The sequence below is a fragment of the Aythya fuligula genome, chromosome 17, assembly GCF_009819795.1.
Source record: "Aythya fuligula isolate bAytFul2 chromosome 17, bAytFul2.pri, whole genome shotgun sequence".
In the NCBI taxonomy this organism is placed as follows: domain Eukaryota; kingdom Metazoa; phylum Chordata; class Aves; order Anseriformes; family Anatidae; genus Aythya; species Aythya fuligula.
Window position 1 is genome coordinate 1,927,799 of NC_045575.1, and position 21,390 is coordinate 1,949,188.

Below are 21,390 nucleotides of genomic sequence, written 5' to 3' on the forward strand. Positions count from 1 at the left end.
GTGTGCAGAAGAGCCAGTTTAAACTTATGGCCCAAGCTTCTGTTAAATACATATATATACACATAAAAATATATCTTGTTTATATATAAATCAATATATAAATGTTATATATTTCAGTAATACCAGAAGACTGGTTGTTAACAGTGAAATGAGAGTACAACACAGGAAAAGAAAATTATTCAGAAATAGATGATGCACTGTTTTTTTCCATGATTCAAATGAACTACTGTCATTTATTGTCTCAGAAGGGAAGTTGAGTGACTAGTACCCAATTCCTTTTATTTGGCAACACTTGGAAATTTAAATTAGCCTTAAAGTGTTTGTGCAAATTGTGTGCAATCCAGACACCGCTTTAAATGTTGAATGAAAGGTAAAGAAGCTGCAGTAAAAAGAGTAAGTTTTGACTAGGTTATGGTATCTCTTAGAACATTGAATAATAAATTCAATATTAAAAAAAAAAAAATGGTTCTGACTAGTCAGTTTTGACCTGTCTTGGGCATCTGTTGGTTTTCAGTTGCTCTTGTAGCTACAGCAGAAGTGTAATGACCATGGAGAATTTCTAGTTTTGTGTTACATCAAAGGTCTCTGCTCTATTCTTTCTTCCTGATTCAGATGCAGACTTAGGACGCTGTCTTGCAGCAGATGGGCTCTATCTTTATACAACTAATTCAGTGGGCAGAGGAATAAGCAAATTGGGATCTGGATTACATGGTACTTTGCGGTAAGTGACAGCATAGTTGAATATTTGCTAGTCTGCAGATCTGCTTGGAAAAAAGTAAATTGTTATTTTAGTAAACCCTTCTCAGATGTTAGGAGTAACAAGATTAGAGTATATTACACGCTTTCATTAAGAGTTATTTTAATGTTTTGGTCTTATCTGAAAGTCATCTTGAGTATTTTCTCTAGAATCACAGAACAATGTAGGTTGAAAGGGACCTCTGGAGGCCACGTAGTCTAGCCTTCTGCAAAGAAGTATAGTAGCAGAATAGCTGGGATTTCAAATCTTTATTTTTGAATGTAGATTAAGTCGTTTTATTTTTTTGCTGAGAGAGAGATACTGTAGACTGTTTTTATGTATAGCTGTAAGATTGCTGGATTTGTAAGTGTGTTTTCTAATTATGTAATTGACTGTATAAATTATTAGTGCAGATTTGACTAACTGTACCTCCTTTATTGCTTAGAAGTCATGAGGCTTCTTATGCTTAAAACCTTTGCAACAGAAATTGCTGACCTAAATTGACTTGAATTTAAGTTCAGTCCAAGTTCAAGAATGTGGTTGTGAATTCTTCTTAGAAGAATGAGCAAACAAACCTGCAGAGTTATAAAGAGTTTTAATGTACTGCTTTTTTTGTCAGTGGTTTTGTGTACTGCCGTAACGAGGAGCTGGAGACTGGGTGGGTTGCTTTTGGCAACAACAAACTTCTTCATCGGCCCGTCTCTTTTGATAATAAGCCTCACTCCCTTTTCCAGGTTGTGGATCAGCATACCCTTCAGGTAAAAGGAACAGCTAGTATGTTCGTTGCAGAGTTAGTGTACAAAAACATTCTTAAGTTATCACAGTCACTTCTAACTCTTAAGTAGTGTTGTGCTTGAAGTTTCTCCTTTCTACTTTGTGAAACTGCCTTTTATAAACCCCAGTTAAAAAACTGCCTTGTAGAAGTTTTAAGTTATACTAAAGATACTACTTTCCTTATGCATGTGTGTATGTATATGCATATACATGTATGCACATAGACATTAGCTGTATTATGTTATGGTAGTATTGTAAGAGAGAATATAGTATGATCATGTTATAAAACAATAGCAAAAATTGACTTCAACTGAAAACGTATTCTTCCTGAACAGCCGTTATTCAGGTTTTGTTTCTGATGTAATTGTGTTTTGTAGACAAACAACTGTCATCCTTTTTAAAATTGATAGTGTTTTACTTTGTAGTTTGCTTTTTTGTTTTTCCCTGTTATGGTTTTAAGGATGGATACGCATATTCATGTCCAGTGTACTTCCTGAAATTGTTTGGATTCCCATCCTCTTCCAAAGCTTCAAGTAATGCTTCAGAGAAGTCGCAGAAAGTAGACAAATTTTTAGTATGAGCGTTTTCCTCTTGGTACTGTGACTATGCTTTCAGTCATTTGGGTGAGAAGAGCTAATCCTTTTATTTTTAGGTATGTCAGATGTTTAGGTGTGCAAGCTGTTTTGTATGCAATAGATCAATTTGGCAAATGTTGCACAGTAGCTCTTCAAAACAAATTCATGTAATGTTATGTCCATTAAAAAGCCTCTCGTGGACTAACTTCATTTGATCTTATGTATCTAAGTATGCTGCTCATATTCAGAAGAACAGACTTCAAAATCAGAACTATTAAGGTGCTCTTTCTGTCTTGTAGGTATGTCAAATAATCCCAATGCCAGTAAATCACTTTCCAGTTGGCAGTACTATGACTACCGTGCATCTTTCTTCAGATGGTACATACTTCTACTGGATTTGGTCTCCTGCAAGCCTCAATGAAAAAACACCAAAAGGCCACTCAGTCTTTATGGACGTTTTTGAACTTATAGTAAGCAAATTTAGTTGTCTTCTGCGACCCTGAAGTTGGTAGCGTGACTACTGCTTAATTAAATATCAGTATTTTCAAATAAACATAACAGGTCTGAATATTGATATGTAATTTGAATAGCTCTTTGTAATGTGTTTACAAAATAACAGAACAGAAGGTGTATTGTTCAGCTCTATCTTCAGAGGGCATACGACCATCACACTCACAATATGAATTGTCTTGTAATGTAAAACATACTTTATTATAATTAGTAATTAAGTTTTATGCTGAGACAGTAACTCAGTATACTAAGATTTAAAGCGCTGTTTACTGTGGATCTGCTTCATTGTGTTAAAAGCTAGTCAGTTCCCATGAGTTAAAGTACAATTGTTTTGTCTACTCTGCATTTTACAACCTGAAATGTTTTTACGTTGTATGGCAATCACTGATTCTTCTGTAAAACCAAATGCAGAATAAGCCTGGAGAAATGTATCAGTAGTTTGAACACTTTTTTCTCTCAACAGCTCATATGTATATGCTCATACGTATGTAGGTATGTGTATGTATACATGTACATACATTTGTGTATATTTTAATTTGACAATGAAGCACCTCAATCTAAAGATTTATTTAAACAGAAGAGCTTGGAGTAATTCACAAACATCTAGTATTGAAAATTAGAATTATACGGGGCCTTAGCTATGATGGAGTACTTTGGGAGCAATATCTGTACTTGTGCTCAGTCATGGTTGCACAGCTGCTGTACATAGTGGGGTGATAGAGCTGAAAGTGATAGGCTATGGGAGCACAATGTTTATGGAGAATATCTAATGCCACGAATCAGGTCGTCTCTTCATTAAGAGATGTGGTTTAAGAAAATCAGCACTTCTTGGCTGGTAAATGATTTAAGGCCTCTCTTCACAAAAACTTGCCAGTGAAACAATATTAAGCTTACAGAGACTTTAAATATTTTTAAGGTTCAATAAATAAACTTAAAACTATGGCAAGTAGTTCTGTCTTCAAGAGCAGAACAAGTGGAAGATATTCTTCTGAATCATGAAGTCACCAATGAAATAAATATACATCTGTGTAGTTTTCATAACACATTTTTTCCCCTAATAAATTTGACACCAAGGTTTCAGTGTGTATTCCTACCCAATATATAATATTGTTCTGGTTTGTTGTTCACTTATTCATTGTTAATGGTCTACAAACTTCACAGAATCACAGAATTGTCTAGGTTGGAAGGGACCTTAAGATCATTGAGTCCAACCTCTGACCTAACACTAACCAGTCCTCCACTAAACCATATCTCTAAGTTCAACATCTAAACGTCTTTTAAAGACCTCCAGGGATGGTGACTCCACCACTTCCCTGGGCAGCCCATTCCAATGCCTCACAACCCTCTTGGTAAAGAAGTTCTTCCTAATATCCAACCTAAAACACCCCTGTTGCAATTTTAGCCCGTTCCCACTTCAGCGTCTACATTGTCTACGTTCCTACTTCAATGTCTACAAGTATTTTTTCTTTTCTCTATTTAATAGGTAGAAAATGGCATATGTATAGCAAATCCTCTACAAGAACGCATTATATTAATGAGAAAAGAGGGTGAATCCGCGAAGAGTATAAATGAGATGCTTCTCAGTAGGCTGTCTAGGTACAGAGCTTCCCCATCAGCAACACTGGCTGCTCTCACTGGCTCTACCATCTCCAATACTTTGAAAGAGGACCAAGCAGGTCAGGAGAGATTTTACTGGCTCAGTAATTTTTCATATTTTGTTTCTTAACATATAATCTGTTCTAGTAATTACTAATCTCTTAGGACATGTTAGAAAAACAACAAAGTGCATTTCTTTCCATGATAAGTATTAGAAATACATATGCAGTATTTGGTTAATGTTTGAATTACAGGTTCCTTTGCTAAATTAGTCACTGACTGTGGGAAAAGTTTAAGAACAAAGAACTGGAGGAAATGCTTGTATACGTAGCTTCCTTTTTGGTGGCCTATCAGTTATAGGACAGATTTATGCCACGCTTGATCAGATTGGTAATTGCACTTCTGTGTTGCCATTTCAACTGAGCTTTGAATTGATGTATATAAATGGACTGCAATTTAGAAAATGAAACTTTCTTCATAAGCAAGTTGGCTGTTATAAATTAGAGGTAGCTTTGCTTTTTCAATTAAAATTTGTAGAATGTTTGGATGTTCTTTTACAGACCTGTTGAAGCTACCCAAGTTAGTTAGGGAATCATGGATGAACAGTGCTAGCTTTCAGGATGATCTGGAGCTCTAAGATTTTATTCAGTTTCTCCTTAGCTCCTTCTCTTCCTCTTTCATTCACACATATATCTGAAACGAAATGAGTTTACTTTCTTTAATTTTAAACAATGTTAATTAATTTTAATGAAAATACCTCTACAGGAAATTATATATTCTTAGAGGGAAATTGGCAAAGAGTTGGCTTGAAGAGATAATATCAAGACTGTATTTCGCTAGTTAACTAGCACGGTGCAGAAGAAGAATCAGCAGTTATTCTTGGCCACTTCTTTAGTCAGTGCTCTGAAAAGTGTGGATCAGCTGTGGCAGGAGCTAGATCGTTATGACTATACATTTCATGTTGAGCAGGAGAACTTAAAATAGTAAATGCGTAGTGTATCTTAAATTGTCTCTTTATGTTTAGAAAAACTCTAGAAAAAGTTCTAAAACTGCTTTCAATATGTTTATCACCACATAAGTCTTAAAAACAATTTTGTTTAAACTTGTATTTTAGCCTCATAATTTTCCTGTCTTGCAAACAATGGGTTGTTACCTTTATTAATTTTTAAGTTGTTCTCTTTAGTTAAATAACCTGTGAATTTGTTTGTATCCTTCTGGGGATTGACACTGTTGTGTGGGATTATGAGGCCACCCCTACACTCATCTTCTGAATGCTGCAAAATACAGTTTATGTGAATTTCCATATTTTTTTTATTTAGAACTCCAAATATAAATCTTCCTTGTTTGCTGCCTGTTATTGTAAGTTTTTCAGATTATGAAGACATTTATTTTTGTTTGATATTTCAGCTGCTAACACTAGCTGTGGGCTGCCACTGAAGATGTTGAGAAAGACTCCAATATACACATGTGGAACATACTTGGTGATGTTGGTCCCACCCCCAGGTGGATCAGGCAGTTCTGCAACACGTTCACTCTTTGGAGGAACGAGTGCTTTGTCATCTTTAAAAAGTAAGTCAGATACGTTTATGGCAGACTTTAAGTCCTTGCTTTTCCGAAATGCAATAAACTTCTCAGAAATTTATTGGAGACTTTTTTTTGTGTAGTTCTTGCTTCGAGCTTGGTGTTCAATATCTCAGACGGGCAGTTCACAAGCCGAGCAGATCTCATTGATGCTGCAGGAAGTTCGCTTGGACGTGGTGCTCTAGTACCAGGACTTGGTAAGAAGATGATCTGTTTTTAGGATCTAGACATATCCAACCCTTAAGCTAGTTGGATTTCAATTTACACTAATAGATTCTGCAGAGGGCGAGGTTTTGTGGCTGTAGTAAAATTTTGTAAACTTCACGTTTTTGAAAGTTCAGAATTCCCTGAGGAAATTTCCAGTGTTTTGCTTTGCAGTTTCAGCTGCATACAATCTCCAGAAAAATGTTAACTGTAACAGAAAAGAATCTTAAGCAGGTAAAAGAAAAAAGGATGTGTATTTACTTCATTTCTTTCGTAAGATTTCCCTTTGTTTTGTTCTAATGTTTTTCATTCTGATGCATTATCGTTAAATTACTGTGACACAGAATTTTTAAAGCTTATTATTAGATTTATATCTGCTATAAAAATACTTCAGTCTTTTTTTTGTATTCTAAAGTTTGCTGTGCAAAATATTTTCTGTAGGTGCCTGTTATGATACTATGAATAACATGATATGGACGTGCTCTAATGATTACATCGATCAGTGGTGTAATCCTGGGAACCAGGCATTCCACTGTGTCTGTCAGAGGCTGGGAGTTAGCCATATCATTACTGAGCCCAAAGGTGAGGCAAACGTACAAGTCAGCATTCTGTGTAAAGTGGAAGCGAAACACGTGGTTATCGTAGAATAAATATACAGAAACTACCGTCTGAGAATTTCTATTAAAAATTGGTCTTATCCTTGCAAAGTTCCTTGATCACCGTTCCTTGGTCATTGCTTTAATAAACTTAAAAAAAAAAAAAAAAAAAAAAAAAAAAAAAAGTTTGGAAGTTTCCAGATTATTGTTACCTTTGGCATATTAAAAAACGATGCATGTAATTTTCTTCTGTTTATAATGTGGGTGGGAGTCCTGAAGTTAGAGATGAGGATGATGTAACGCATTTTAGAAGCAAATTCTAATCCTATAGCCTGTTTGTAGACAGTGTTTAAACTGTTTTTCTTCTTCTAGGGGATGCAACAACCACAAATGAGGTTATTAACCAATTACTGCACCATGTTGGTGCCATGTGTATCCACCAACTCAACCTGCTTGCAGCCAGCAACAATCTCCCCATAACAAACTTTTTGGGGAAGCAGCATCCAATCGAAGCACATCATCTCAGCAGTATCTGTGACATTATGGAGAAAGCTATGGTGAATGGAGATACTTGTATAATTCGCTGCATCCTTGTTGTCTTTCAGGTACGAGAACATCTCCCTGGCCCCATCCAATTGCATCCAATTTAATGTAGATTAACCTAGCAGTGGCTTTGTATTATCTTAAACACCCCCTCGAGAGTGCTAGTTCAAACATAACTGCCACCTTTACAGTTAAAGGTGGAATACAGCTGTTACATATTTACTTCTTCCAGGAGATGGAAGAAGAAAAATAGCTTGTCTGGTTGCTGAAGAACTGAGTTTTGGGAATCAAAATTCCATTTATGACTGAGATTTTTTAGTGACCTAGGCAAATAGTTGGAGAAACTACAGAAAATGAGAACTTGAATGCTGTTTGCATGGTTTTCACTAATGTTTAATTTTTCTTAGGTGGTTTTTAAATTCTTCTTCAGCCCCCAAACTGAAAGAAACAGAGATATTGTTAGAAGGTCGGGCCTTTTACTTTGGCAGTTGTTGATGGCACCGAGAGACCAGATTTGCTCTGAAATTCAGAAGGAGGTTTGCCTAGCTATTAGGTAAATATTTTTGTCAAATGGTATTACAACAGATAAACTTTCAAGTTGTAATCAGTGGTTATATTTTTATATAATAAAATTTAGATTAATTCAGTGTGATTAAAATTATTTCAGTCTATATTTGTGGAAGAAGGCAAATGCAGTGTGTTTGCCCTGATGACAGTCAAATAAGAGATTAATTACTTTCTTGACATACTTCTTTTAATTTGTTGCTTTTTGTTGAATATCTTTAGAATGCTTTTTTTCAATGCTTATTCAAAACCAGTAAAAATTGTGATTGTATATCACGAAAATGAGATAATGTAAATCTCAAGGACAGGGATTGGTATTTCAAATGTCCCAAGCACGAATATAATCTGTTTTCAAGTGGGAAGCTGACCAGAGGTCAAGAACTAAATCTTCTGAATATCAACCTGCTTGAGTTCTGTTTTTTTTTTCCCTGGGGTATGAATCATGGCATTCCAAATTTCTGTGGCTTTATGCAACTATGTGAATGAGTGAAGAAGAATAATAGTACATCTTTGGTATCATTATGTAGCTTTTTTTAGGGTCTTCCTTTTTGGGTGGGGGAAGTATACAGCATCAGCTGTATGAACAGCAGCTGCATTTTTGTTGGTTAATCCTGTATCTTCCAAAGACTGACTGATACAAAATCAGAAGTGTGGAGTAGGTAATATCTATCTTCCTCCTGTCTTCTGACTGTGGGATTCAGATACCAATAGAAATCTCATACATAGTTTGCAGTGTTTGAATCACAAATTGGTCAGCATGAGCCAGAGGGTGGAGAGCTGCAATAACTTTTACTCTCAGTACGAAGCTGAAAAGAATACCAGTTTCCTTCTCTATAAAAGAAATACTTTGAAAAAGGTGTGGGGAAAGGGGTAAATTGTAGAAGGAAGAAAGCCTGCATAATAGTTTCAACACTTCAGACTGCTGCAAAGTACTCCAGATAAGCTGTGATTTTTCTACCTTGATGTGGTAATTCATCACAAGCGAGAGGGGTAAAACATCTCCCCAAAGAGCATTCAAACACAGCTGTGTTGTTCCTGAGGTGCTAGATCTAGGATTTTCTGCTTAGTTTTCATTTAAACTTACTCCTAAAGACTGGCTCCTTATGTAAAACTTAACAGTAGTGACTTCCTTATTACTGGCTGTTGTATTTTCTATTGCTCTCTTGTCCCATCACCAGAGTTGTTTGACTCACCCTCTAAGCCAACATCCATTTTTTCTGACATGTCTGTTCACTGAAAAATGTTTGTGCTGTCATATATACAAATTATTAATGTGGAGTTTCTCCAAAAGAAGCAATTAGCTCTTGGAGAAGCTTTTGGACCTAAACAATAAAACATAGTTGATTACCAGAATTTCTGAGATAAGAAGGTGCTTATTTCATGATACTTCATGTATTTCTAAGCTGGAAGAAGCTGTTGCCTAGTAATTCTAAATGGTACACCAGATACTGAGCTAGGAGTCTGTGATGCTATTTGCACAAGTCTGAGATCTTGTTCACTCTTAGGTACATTAAATAATACTACTTACTTTTGTTTTTTCTTTAGCTCTGGTTTAAATATCCTGTATCCTGGAGAAGCAGAAATCAATAATTTATTGAAATTGGTCTTAACTGAAGGTGAGAATTTCTAATTGAAAATAAAATATGAAAATCTTCTCCTTTGGAGGAAGGCCAGTCCAGAATATTGAGTACAATCTGTAAATCCAGCCTGTCCTTGAAAAAATTATGGAATGCTTCAAAACCTGAAGCTGCCTTTTAAATGGCTACGTGGACAAGTGCATGTTAGTTGTAGGAAAGGAAATTTCTCATGTGAGGAAGCTCTTTGAAATTTAAAAGGATTAAAGCTTTCTTCTGTCAGTATTAATGATTTTTCTGGCCTAGCTTATATTTTAGAACACCTGGTTAGCAGTTAATGATACCTGGCAATTCTACAGTAACCAGAAGTAATTTTAGTCCTCAGTGAAAAGAGTAAGAATCTGCTTATGTTCATTGTGAAATGGTTGTCTGGATTCAAGCAGTTAATGTGTGGTAATTTGTTACCTCATAGCAACATGTTCAGGCATCAACATCTTTGGGATTTAAAATAGTACTATGCACAGTAAGCTTTAATAGTCTATAATATCAACAGGGGATTGGGTTACACTGTAAAGAGAGCTATTTCTGAGAAGAAGCTTGCATTCAGCACGATTATTTGAGGAAATAGAAATAAACTCTGTAAAGTTCTGTTCTGCAAAAGTTTTCTGCATTCTGTTTTAGGAGAGAGAAATAGTGGTCTCTCTCAACTTCGCGATGTTATCCTGACTAATTTAGCTGAACAGCTTCAGAACAACAGATTTGGAAGTGAAGATGATGATCATTATAGGTAAAATGAAACAATATGCTTCCTTCCCCCCTTGGCTTATACATTGTATGTTTCTGTTACTTGGTTTAGATAAACTAGGAATAAAATTCTGCTGAATTTGCTTGTTATCTTAAGAGCAGCGTGACCTCAAATACTATCTTTGTGTCCATAGTGGGTAGGAGTTCATTAGAATGAGAGAGAGAGAGGTTTGAGGTTTTAGGGTAAACTTTGGAAACTTCTGTGTGTGAACCTAGGTTTGGATTCCTTGATGTTTACCATGCATGTAGTAAATGTAGGTGATAATTCATAAGAAAGACATCATGGTACTGCTTTCCATATCATTGTTAGGTCACTTTTCAGCAGTAAAACTCTCGATCTCTAGTACCTCAAGTTGGGAGAAGTCTTTTTTAGGAGTTGGTACAAGTCGTAGACTTGTAACAGTGCAGTGCAGAGTCGATAATATTCTTTTACATTGGCGTTAAGTGTTTTGGGCTTGGTTTCATTTGTGTCTGAATCTCTGAAATCGAACAGATGTCTGTTTTAGTTTAACATGATTTATGATAAGGATTCCAGAGACTTTTGAAATGAGCTATAGAAAATATACAATGATCAGCTTATTAATATTTTTGCATCTTTCCTGCATTTTTAAAGACTAAATGATGAGCTGTTGCACTACATTCTCAAGATTGTTGTCCGAGAATCTTGTGTCTTAATCACCAAGTGCCAAACTGTATCTAAAGATGATTTTCAAAGGCTTCTTTCAACTGTGCCTGTAAGTAAGATGTGTTTTGATTTAAAAATAAAAAATCACACTTGGCTTCTTTTCCTCCTCAAATCCATCATCTTTACTGAGTATATAAAGGTGTAACTTTCATAGTTATGTGTCTTAACAAACACGGTTTAAGAATGTATTTTGTTTATCCTATGCAGAGAAGGAAGAAACAATATCTTATGGCAAAGTAAATTGTTTAGTAATGCTAAAACTGGTTTATGTATGGGCATGTTTTCCTGTTGCTTCAGTAGCTTTCTCAGTTTAAAGAAATGTTGTGTCTCTCAATCTTCAAAGCTTCACAACTTGAAAATAAATTCTGTTGTTTTGAATAATGGTTCACACAAGCAGAAAGACTGTCATTTATAGGTGAAAAATGAATGGAAGTTGATTTATTTTTTAATGCATACTATACATGCATATTTTCAGTGGGATCAGCTCCCTGGTCTGGTTGCTTGCAAAGCCAAGGGAGCTTGCAAGCAAATTTGGGGTGGGAGAGGAAGTCATGGCCTATACAGCAGCAGGTTGGGAAGAGTAGTAGCAAGGAACCATCGCCCTCAGCAATGTGAATAAAATTTAGCTCTATAGTAGCATTGAAGTTACGGTGCTTGAGTATTACTATAATGACACTATGTATTACTACTAATTAGCATTACTACTAATACTATATATTTAACTACAGTGTTAATCCTTTATATGCTTTGCATGCTATCTCACAACGTTCAATATTTTGCAGCTAGTTTATTTTATTTCATATGAATTAAAAAGCTTGTAGTAAATCAGCAAAAAAAAAAAAAAAAAAACTGTGCAAGGGAAATAGCATTTTGGTTTTGCTTGTCCTTTTCCTATCCTTTTTTTTTTTCCTCTTTCCTATTTCTAAGTAAAAGGATTGCCTGCATCAAGATTGATTAAAGTGTTTAGATAATGTACAGTGTACTTATTTATGTTAAAGGCTGCATCTTCATGCTTGCGGTATCTGATGGCTGTACAGAACCACCTCCTCAGTAACACTATTTTGATTAAACCTGATGAAAATGATGACAGTGACAGCTCCTTGCAGGGAGAGACATTGAAGGTACAGGTAAACACCAAGTTTTATTCCAGCATGGCTCTCTACAGTCAATGTTCCTCTGACACCTCTTGTTTCTGTTATGCATTCTTAAGCTGTTTTGTCATTTCTTTTACTCTTGGTATAGTTAAGTTACTGTAGGCATTTTTTTTCCTGTTCTTCAGCTAAGGCCTGCAGTTCTATGTTTGAAATTCCAGCTTGAGCTCTGTAATGCTAGTGAGAGCAAATACTTCATTTCCTTAATTTATGTATCATTAGGTTAAAAATGCATTTTAATAGATATGTGCTAGTCAGGAAATTCATATACCAGGAATCATTTCTAAACATGTTACCCACACATCTTGCTTTCTCCCCATCATCTTTTTTTTTTTTATTATGCAACCTGAAGAAGTATTTTTCAGGTTTATTTATAAAAGGGTTTTCTTGTTTCCCTTACCTGGCTTCTGACTTTTTCATAATTTTAATTATAAAGTTTATGCAGAACCATGTTTTGTCTCTATGTAAACCATCACCCATCAGTGTTTGTGGCAAAGAGACTGTTAGAAGACAAGGTTTGCTTGCTTTGATATACGGTTTGTTAAAATACTGCCGTTTCATATTACTGCTGGAATAGTCTTGAACTCACAGAAGCCAGGTTTGTCCTATTGTGCAGACTGTCTTATAGTGGTTTTTGTAACAGTAATTCCTCTGTAAAAGCATTGACTTCTGAATTTTTGGTATTGTTTGTTGAGCTGGTTTTGTCTTGCTACTCTTTGAGACTGTGTTTTTGTAATCCATAGCAGTTGAAAGTTATTTGTTTGGGCTCGTTGAATAAATGCTAAATATTGTAGTACTTTTCTTGTTTCACTATTCACCCATGTTTTCATTGTTCAGCTTCTCTCTCTACAGTGATCCTCATACCTGCTAGGACATTCTGTCACCAATGCTGTACCTTGGCTGGCTAACAGCTCTGTTTCCTATGCTGGACTTGGGGATTCCTTCCCTCTAGAAACTGGATGTGCATCCTGTAACATGCACCTAGTTTCTCCCAGCACTTTGGGGCTTAGCATTAATCAAATTTAAGTCTTGGATGAATCTACTGCTGCAGGCCTGCCAGGTCACATTATCATTGTTTTAATTTGGAAATCCATCATTTTGTTCAGTCTTTTTTTTTCTATTCTCTAAGAATTTAAGTATCTTAACTCTTCTTGTACGTAGGAGCTAAAGACCAGCATTTTGTCTCTTGCTACGCAAATTCTGACGGGATGTGATGAAGTCTTAGAAATGCTGCAGCAAGTCACTACAGCACTAATAAACAGTGACATTGCTGATAGAGAGCAAAGGTAAGACAAGCTAACTTGAAAACAGTAAGTTGCTGGGTTTTGTGCACGTGCATTTAGCATTATGTATTCATTGTTATAACTTCATACTTGAGCTTTGAATGTATAGGAACTGTTTGTTAGTAAAACATTTGCTTAGCACTTATGTTTTGAAGAATTTAGAATCAGACTTTCCATGTTGGTTTTGCCAGTTTAATAGATTGTAGTAGAAACTCTTCAAATTTGTAAGTTTTCAATCATAAACACCATTGTCACTGAGCAGGGTAACTGGAAACCAATTTGTCAGCTGAGAATATTCCTATAAGCTAGGGCAATTTCAAATTTCTTTTTTTAAAGTTGTTTACACTCCTAGTAGCTCAACATGTTTTTTTTACTAATTGACAATAAAAGTTCTATGAGATTTTTATCAGATGGGTTTCATGCTCAAATATCATTTTGCAGATGGAGATTCTTTTACAGTACTTTGAGCTACATGTGCTAGGAACTTAGTATACATACTGAACAAATATTTGTTTGATGTGGACTTTCATCCCATCCACATGGGACTTTATCATTTGCCGAGTAATTATTGAACTCTTAATTTACCATTTTCTGCTCTGTCATTGTTTAATAAGAAATGACAGCAAAAACGGGGATGCTAATACTTGAGAGAAGCTAGTGTCTTCAAGATAAAAGTTTTTTTGTTTTGTTTTTTTTTTTAAGTATAAAGTAAATGTTTCCTATTAATTTTGAATTACTTGCTCCTACAGTTACAATGTTAAACAGATTACTAAGATTAGTAGAGATACTATATAGTATGAGAATAGTTGTTACTATGTAAACCTTGATTTTTACAGATTAAAAGGCCTGGAACAAATTACAAAGGCTACTATGCTTGGTCATCTGCTTCCTGTCCTTCTGACATCTCTGATGCATCCAAATCTGCAAACTTTAACTATGGCTGATGCCTTGATGCCTCAGCTGGTGCAGCTGGTTCTTTACACAAGTCAGGTATGGCCTTTGTGTCAGCAGTCGCACACAACATCTCTTTTCCACTGTAGGCATTCTAAAATGCTGTAGATTTTGGTCAACTTTCTGCAGTAAGTGATGCACGGGCCACAGTTTGAGAATTGCTCAGCAGTGCCAAAAGCACTAGTAGCTGTTGTACCAAGTAATCATTAATTGCCAATAACAGTGTACAGTATAATTCTTAATGTTTCAATAACTCAATCCTAAAATAGTTTGCTATTTGTACGTTTCTAACATTGTATGTTTTGTCCCACAGACTGCACTGCTGCTTAAAACTCAGTCTCCAGTTTTCTCAGAACTAAACAGTTCACCCAGTGGTGTGTCAGAACAGAAAGGGAAGTTGTTACCTGATGAGAGGTGACTCTTTTTTTCACATTTGGGTCTGTTCACAGAATAACATTAAGTGCTATATTGATTTGACCATTGTTGTGGAATAAATCTTAAAGCAGCGATCTTAAAAATTAAAAAAAATATAATTAAAAAAATATATATATTATATAAGTCTGTCTGAGAGAGAGAAGTCATTATAAAAGGTGGTCTATTCTAAAATTGTTTTGCATGTGGAATTAAGTGCTTGATCTCTCCAAGGTATTTCCACAGGGCTTGGTTTATTTTGTCTTTTCCTTTACCTCAAGCATGAGGTGTTAATTCTAGATGCTCTTCTTAGAAGACATTAAACTAAGGAAAACCATCATGAGAAGATGTAAATTACCCTAGGGTCATGAGATACAGTATTAAAATAATATTGGAAAGATATTAAGTAATTTAATTTACATAGAGTAATATAACAATTTCAAGTTCTGCATTAAAATCTTGTGTCTCAAATCAAGGCTGAGCGGTTTCTGCTTAGAAACAGAAAAGCTCAGCTAAATTAAATAAAACATGCTCATCATATCTATTTGCAGTATTGCAGAATCTGTAGTATTGAACAACTTGTGATTACATATAATGTGTGTGAAAACTCTGAAGAGTTTATTTTCGTTTCTCTCCCAAATTATAAGCTTCAGTGAAATAATAAGCATATTGTTTTATGACAATGTAATCAGTTTTAAGTGTTGTCCTAGTAGGATTTTTTTAGCATTTCCAATCATATGTTTGAACCCTTATATAATACTATTTACTCTTTTTTTTTTAATGGCACATTTAATTTGTTTACCATAATTTGGAAATGTGTAAGTGTAGGGAAAAGTTCAGATTTGACAAGTTCGAGATTGGCATAGTTATCTGTGTTAGAGAGAGTTCGTGCTGTTTAAATTCTGCACGTTCCCTCGGTACAACTATGCATAAAATAAGGAGTCACTACTCTGTGCCTCTGTGTATCAATACTGGGAGGTGTTTACAAGTACTTTATAATTTGATGTTTGAACATATAGTACAATTCTGTGTGTTGAATTTCAGAAACTGATTTTTCGCTGTTATTTCAGAATGTTGGAAGAGAAGGAAGAACCAGGTTTTCTTACAGGCTTGAAGATCCCTGCTCCCTGGGCTGCTGGGAAGACTGTAGAAACAGTTCATCCTGTCAGGGATAACTATAAATTTAAAGAAACTGTACATATTCCAGGAGCCCGCTGTTTATATCTTAGATTTGACAACAGATGCTCTTCACAATATGATTATGACAAGGTAAGCTAGGGCCAATTCAGAAATTCCTTCTTTCATATATATTTCTGTGAGCAGCACTTCTCATTTTCATCTTTTCTGCCCCTTGGCTTTCTTGGCACCTTACTGCCAGCGGACAGGGTAATGCAGGAGGTTTTAATTGATAAGATATTAGTGTGCACTAATGTTACGGTCTACTTACTTCAAGGTTGTAAAGTACACAATGCAAAGAGGTTATTTCTTGCATTGTACAAGTGTGAATAACTTTTCAAAGGAGTCCTTGAGTTCTCAGCACAAAGAAGATTAGACTTAGCTCAGTGATAGAAAATGTACAACTTGTTGACATGAAAAGGGAGGGAAGTGAAGATAGACAATTCTTGTTTCATTTCTATTATTCTTGGAGAAACAATCCAAAAATAGTATGTGCCTAATTCCTCTGGTATGTTGTTTCAGAACATAATATCTAGTGGTTGTTTCACTGTTTAAAACCTATCAATAGCGTGGATCTTTTTGTTAAGAGTTAGACTCTGTAATTATAAAAGTTTTGGCCACAGATATCAGAAGTAGTGGTAGTTATTAAATAGATAAAATATTGAAACACCTGCTAGCTCCAGAGGTGCGGGCTTTATGTTTTTCTCCATAAACTCATAACTCTTCCACTCTTCTAAGCTCATTTCGTAATGGCTCAGATTCTCAAAGTTTGATTTCCTTCTCGTTATTGCTGTTGATAATGTTTTGTTATTTCTCAAATTTTAATCTAGCTGCCTGCTTTGTAGATCAGCACAGTTTGTTTAAACTGGGCAGAACTAGAAAGGTTACTTTTTTAGATTAATAAATAGCTTGTTTACATGAATTAATAGGAACAACTACCTTCAATTTCAAGAACACAGCTAATAGCACCCATTTTTCTTTGTATAATCAGGGAGCTACTTGTACTGCTTATTAATTGTTGCCATATATTCCTCAACATTATAGAGCAAGTCCTGTGATACTGTCATTAACGTCATTCGCTACTAGTTAAGCTCCTCCAGAAATCTTTGGGTCTTACTATGTTCCTAGTGAAGTCAGTGATAAAATACCAACTTCAATGGGAGCAGGATCAATCCCTTTATTTTTAGAGGCAGTATGTTCTAGTTAGCTCAGCATGAGGCCTGGAAGTTAGGATTTCTCCTGATTTTTCTGCTCCCAGTTATGCTGCTGACTTGCTATGTCACCTTGGGGGCAAGTCATTGAACTTCCTCTCTGCCTCAGTTTCCCCATCTGTAAAATGGGGATAATAATACTTGCCAACTCACCTCACAGGGCTCTTGTGAGGATTTGTTAATGTAGATAAAGCGCTTTGAAAATATGAAGCGCGGTGTAAGTGCTAAGTATTATTATTATTATTAGATTTTCTTGTTTTTCTCTTACAGTCTAACAGTGTATTTTATGTTTTGAAGTTGGTGATCTATGCTGGTCCTAACACAAACAGTAGGAAGGTTGCTGAGTATGGAGGCAATACACTGGGATATGGCAGCCGTAGTGTCTTAGGAACTGGTTGGCCGAAAGACTTAGTAAAGGTACAGTATTATAATCCAACAATATTTCACATAGAAAAATCCTCTTTGGAAACCCTGTCAAGTCTGTTTTAAACCTTAGAGCAATGAAGTCCAAGCTTTTAAGTGTGTGGTTATCCATGATGAGATTGCTTCTTAAGTGGGCTGTTATGTCCTTGGGGAACAACTTTTAACTTACCCGTAATTATGTGTGATTCTTCTCTTTGAGTTTACCTTGTTTTGTTACCTCTTACTGGAATTCACTAGTGGTGTGTTCCAAGTCCTGGAATTTCTAATGGTATTACTGTTCTCATAAGTATATCTTCCTAGGAGGAATTTTTGCCCTGTCTGAGGCTGTGCATATTTTTTTTAAGGCCCATGGGCATGATTGCATTTTTTATTTTTTCTGATAATAGCCCACAAATGTAACAAGTTGTAAATATAGCAACTCTATGACCATTTGTGTAGTGATTTAAAATTATATTGGATACTTTTTCAGTAAAACTAAGATTGAAAAATATCTCAAACTTGTCAAAACTTCATTATTTCTAGAATTTTGCACTGTTTCCTCAGATTGCATTCAGTGTTTTTTATTGTGTTTGTGCTGCTACATTGTCCCATGCTAAATCTGAGCTTGTATACATAACAAAACATAATGCCAAAAAGAAGAATAAGAAGTAATGAACTGGAAGGCAACTTCAGACAAGCACTACATTGTTAGTAATTAATGGAATTTTGATGAATTTTCAGACCTAGATTTCATATTGTTCATTTAGCAAAATCTATTAGCGCATTGACGTTCATCTTGAAGAGCTTGTCTGCCTTCCTGCCTTAAGGAAGGGAGTTATTGATTATTGCCTGGTCTTTGCAGACAAATAAAGGAAGTGTTTTGATGAAAATTAAGGCCACGTAACATGGGTTGACTTGGTAAATTCTGCTTGTGACTCTACGACCTTTTTGTTGTTTTGCTGTAATTAGCCAGCAGCAAAGTTAAAATATGTTTGTCCACTAAAAGATACTCTTACAAAAAGAGAAGAAATTCAAAGTATATAATTGAAGATAAAAATAATACTTAGATAACTGTCATCAAAAATATTAGTCCATAAATTAAGGCACTTTTATGAAAATCCTCTTTGCGTCAATTCTTAAATGTATCTCTTATTTGTTTTTGTTTTGTTTTGTTTTCCTTCCTCCTACCCTTCAAAATTTTAAGGTGGAAGGAGATACGGTCACCTTCTCCTTTGAAATGCGGAGTGGTCGTGAGCACAACACTCCAGACAAAGCTATGTGGGGCTTTGCTTGCACTGTTCGAGCACAGGTACTCAAACGTGACAGATTCCATGGGACAGGTTCAGCTTAAACTTATCTTCTGTTACATACTTTAAATCTAATAGAAGTACGCCTCAAAAATGAGGCTTAGTTTTAAGATTTAAAACAGTAACAGCTTACTGATTTTGGTTGTAAAAACAAAACATTTTTACAGTGTAAAAGAACTCCGTTTTGGACATTTAGCATCCTTAGCTAGAGATGCCCTGCAGCATGGTCTGTAGCATGCTCAGTGCTTTATGAAGATGTCTTATTTATCTCTTGTCATTGGCACTGGACTTGATGAAGTCAGTAACATCTACTGCTGCTTGTAGATGAGCATTTCTCTGAAGAGATGTTTGAAATTACTCCAGGGGGTGGGGGGAACTTGAATCCCACTCTTGCGGAGCTAGGACAAGGTCTGAGATGAAAGATATGCGGGCCAAGGACTGATTGAACCAAAAATAACTTTACCACTTTTTTTTTTAATCTTGGTTCAGGGAAAAAAAAATTGCTCAAATCTTTTCTTTATTGTCTTGTTTTTATATATTGCTTTTAATTGTTAAAACATTATTTCAGTATACCTCTACCTAAGATATACAGATATCCTGTTTTGAAATACGTTAGGGAAGGACTTCATGGTTGATTGACTTGTGCAACTTATTGCTATTCCTACTACAGGAGTCTTCAGAGGATGTGTCAGGAGGCTTGCCATTCTTAGTTGACCTGGCACTTGGCCTTTCTGTGTTAGCTTGTTCTATGCTTCGAATTTTATACAATGGACCAGAAATTACCAAAGATGAAGAAACCTGTCAAGAGCTTTTAAGATCTAAACTATTACAAAGGTAAACAAACAAATTTTGTTTGGAGGGGTGGGAGAGAGGAGGAAAAAATGTATTTATATACATATATGAATATATATGTGTGTGTGTGTGTGTGTGTATATATATATGTATATATATCCTTTTCATCCATTTATCTTATTTTTCCAGGTGCCAGTGGCAGGTGGAAGCTAATGGTGTAATATCTCCAGCCCTTACACCAAGTCCTTCTCCACTGCCTCTTACTATAGATGAAGACAGAGAATTTACATATCCTTCTGATGTTCTAGTGCCTCCCGTTGGACACTATTTTGATCTGCCTAGGATTAGGCTACCTCCAGGAATCATGATAAAACTCAGGGAAATTTCTGGACGTGCTCGGCCTCAATTTAGACCTAGTATAAAGTAAGTAGTCATTTGCTCTATGTCAGCTTGATGGCATCATTTAATGTGGTGTAAATACCTGTTTGTGAATGCGATGTCTAGCAAGTTGCAAATATGAATTGTTGAATTTTGTTCATTATTCTTGCTTAATCAGCTTGGTTTTACCTATAACCCTAGGGAAGTGATTCAGCCTGAAGTAATGGAGGAGATGGTAGTTTCATGTGTGATTAAACACTTGAATTTGGTTGATGCACTCCAGTCCCTGATAAACTTCCAGTATCAGGAAGAACATGCTGAGGAATATGATTTACTTTGTAAAATTATGGGAGAGACTTTTAAGAAGTTAAATGCCATGGAGAGACAACTACAGGTAAAAATAAAATTACACAAATAGAACATAAGAAAACATAAGTCTTCTTGTTTGTTTGAGAATAAAGGTGCATTAAGAACATTTTAGAAACCTAAAAATACAAAATGTGTATTTTTTTCTTTAAAGATCTCTTCTATTTACTAAGATGAACAAGTACATTAAGTCTTATTTTTGTTTCTTTGTTAGAGTGTGGCTGAACTGGAACAGAAATGGCAGAATGAGGTAGATGATGCCATGCATGGAAAGCTGGAGAACAATGTTCCATTCTTTTATGATTATCACTTCAATGAGGTAAGCATTGCGGCTGCTGTATGTGCTCATGCTTTAGGCTGCTCTTTCAATACATGTTCATCCCTTTCCTTTGCTTTGATTAGAGCAAGATGAAAGAACTGGAACTTCTGTGCTCAATGAAAGAGGTTTCTTTTGATGGAAGTGATCTCGAGAATGTGGTCCTGGCGTTAAGGTTAGTAGCTAGATGTTGAGTGCACCATTTTAAGCAGCTGTGGAATTTCTGTGAGTTCTGTAAGAAGGTGTGCAGGATTAAGATTGCATATGTACATAAAACACTGAAGTTGGCCCTTCAATCTCATTATACCATCTGACACTTAATGATGTGAAATAGAAGCTGGCACTATATGTTTTCAAAACAAAAAAAAAAAGCTTGTAGACCTAGGGAGAAAAAACAATTTTTGGAATCGGAAACAATCAGATGAACTTCTAATCAGGGATACAGATACTTAGAAACTTAATTTTTCTGTCTGTCTAGCAATATGATTAAAATTTTAGAAACACTTGTCCTAAGTAATTAATATTAGTACCTACAGCTGGGAATACTTAACAAATCATCTAGTTAGTTCTCTAATTTTTGTTCTGCTTTCTACTTTGGCATAAAAAGTAGTTTGACACTGTGTCTTCTTTAAAATAACTTTTCTCACAGTTTTCCAGAAGGCAGTGCAACGTAACTGAGTCTTATTCTGTTTTCCTTTTTCACAATCTCAGAGAGAAATTTTTTCAAGAAGTGAATTCACTGATTCAGAGGACCTATCATCCCCTAGCAAAAACCAAAACATTAGTTAAGAGCTTGATGAACAGAGCAGAGCTGTTATTACATGTCACTATTGCAGCACAGTCTGGCATCACAAGAAGTATATCTGGTACCCCTGCAGAGACTCCAGGTAAACATCTCATTACC

The 21,390-nt window shown here is 35.5% G+C and overlaps 1 protein-coding gene across 5 annotated transcripts in view; it reads left to right on the top strand.

Annotated features, from left to right (window-relative positions):
- HECTD4 (HECT domain E3 ubiquitin protein ligase 4) overlaps positions 1-21,390 on the top strand; it is a 69,961-nt gene that overhangs the window by 15,498 nt on the left and 33,073 nt on the right. For 2 of the 5 annotated variants that reach the window (XM_032198863.1, XM_032198867.1), the window contains exons 5-29: positions 613-721; positions 1,356-1,494; positions 2,385-2,555; positions 4,079-4,271; positions 5,599-5,760; positions 5,856-5,969; positions 6,418-6,558; positions 6,945-7,177; positions 7,523-7,668; positions 9,225-9,295; positions 9,935-10,040; positions 10,671-10,791; positions 11,741-11,869; positions 13,055-13,179; positions 14,013-14,166; positions 14,441-14,541; positions 15,609-15,807; positions 17,196-17,342; positions 18,532-18,636; positions 19,305-19,468; positions 19,616-19,849; positions 20,006-20,198; positions 20,385-20,489; positions 20,573-20,661; positions 21,198-21,373. In XM_032198863.1, coding sequence (XP_032054754.1) covers positions 613-721; positions 1,356-1,494; positions 2,385-2,555; positions 4,079-4,271; positions 5,599-5,760; positions 5,856-5,969; positions 6,418-6,558; positions 6,945-7,177; positions 7,523-7,668; positions 9,225-9,295; positions 9,935-10,040; positions 10,671-10,791; positions 11,741-11,869; positions 13,055-13,179; positions 14,013-14,166; positions 14,441-14,541; positions 15,609-15,807; positions 17,196-17,342; positions 18,532-18,636; positions 19,305-19,468; positions 19,616-19,849; positions 20,006-20,198; positions 20,385-20,489; positions 20,573-20,661; positions 21,198-21,373 — 3,627 coding nt within the window. The remainder of the gene's footprint in view (positions 1-612; positions 722-1,355; positions 1,495-2,384; positions 2,556-4,078; positions 4,272-5,598; positions 5,761-5,855; positions 5,970-6,417; positions 6,559-6,944; positions 7,178-7,522; positions 7,669-9,224; positions 9,296-9,934; positions 10,041-10,670; positions 10,792-11,740; positions 11,870-13,054; positions 13,180-14,012; positions 14,167-14,440; positions 14,542-15,608; positions 15,808-17,195; positions 17,343-18,531; positions 18,637-19,304; positions 19,469-19,615; positions 19,850-20,005; positions 20,199-20,384; positions 20,490-20,572; positions 20,662-21,197; positions 21,374-21,390) is intronic. The other 3 variants (XM_032198865.1, XM_032198864.1, XM_032198866.1) reach the window with 3 other exon arrangements.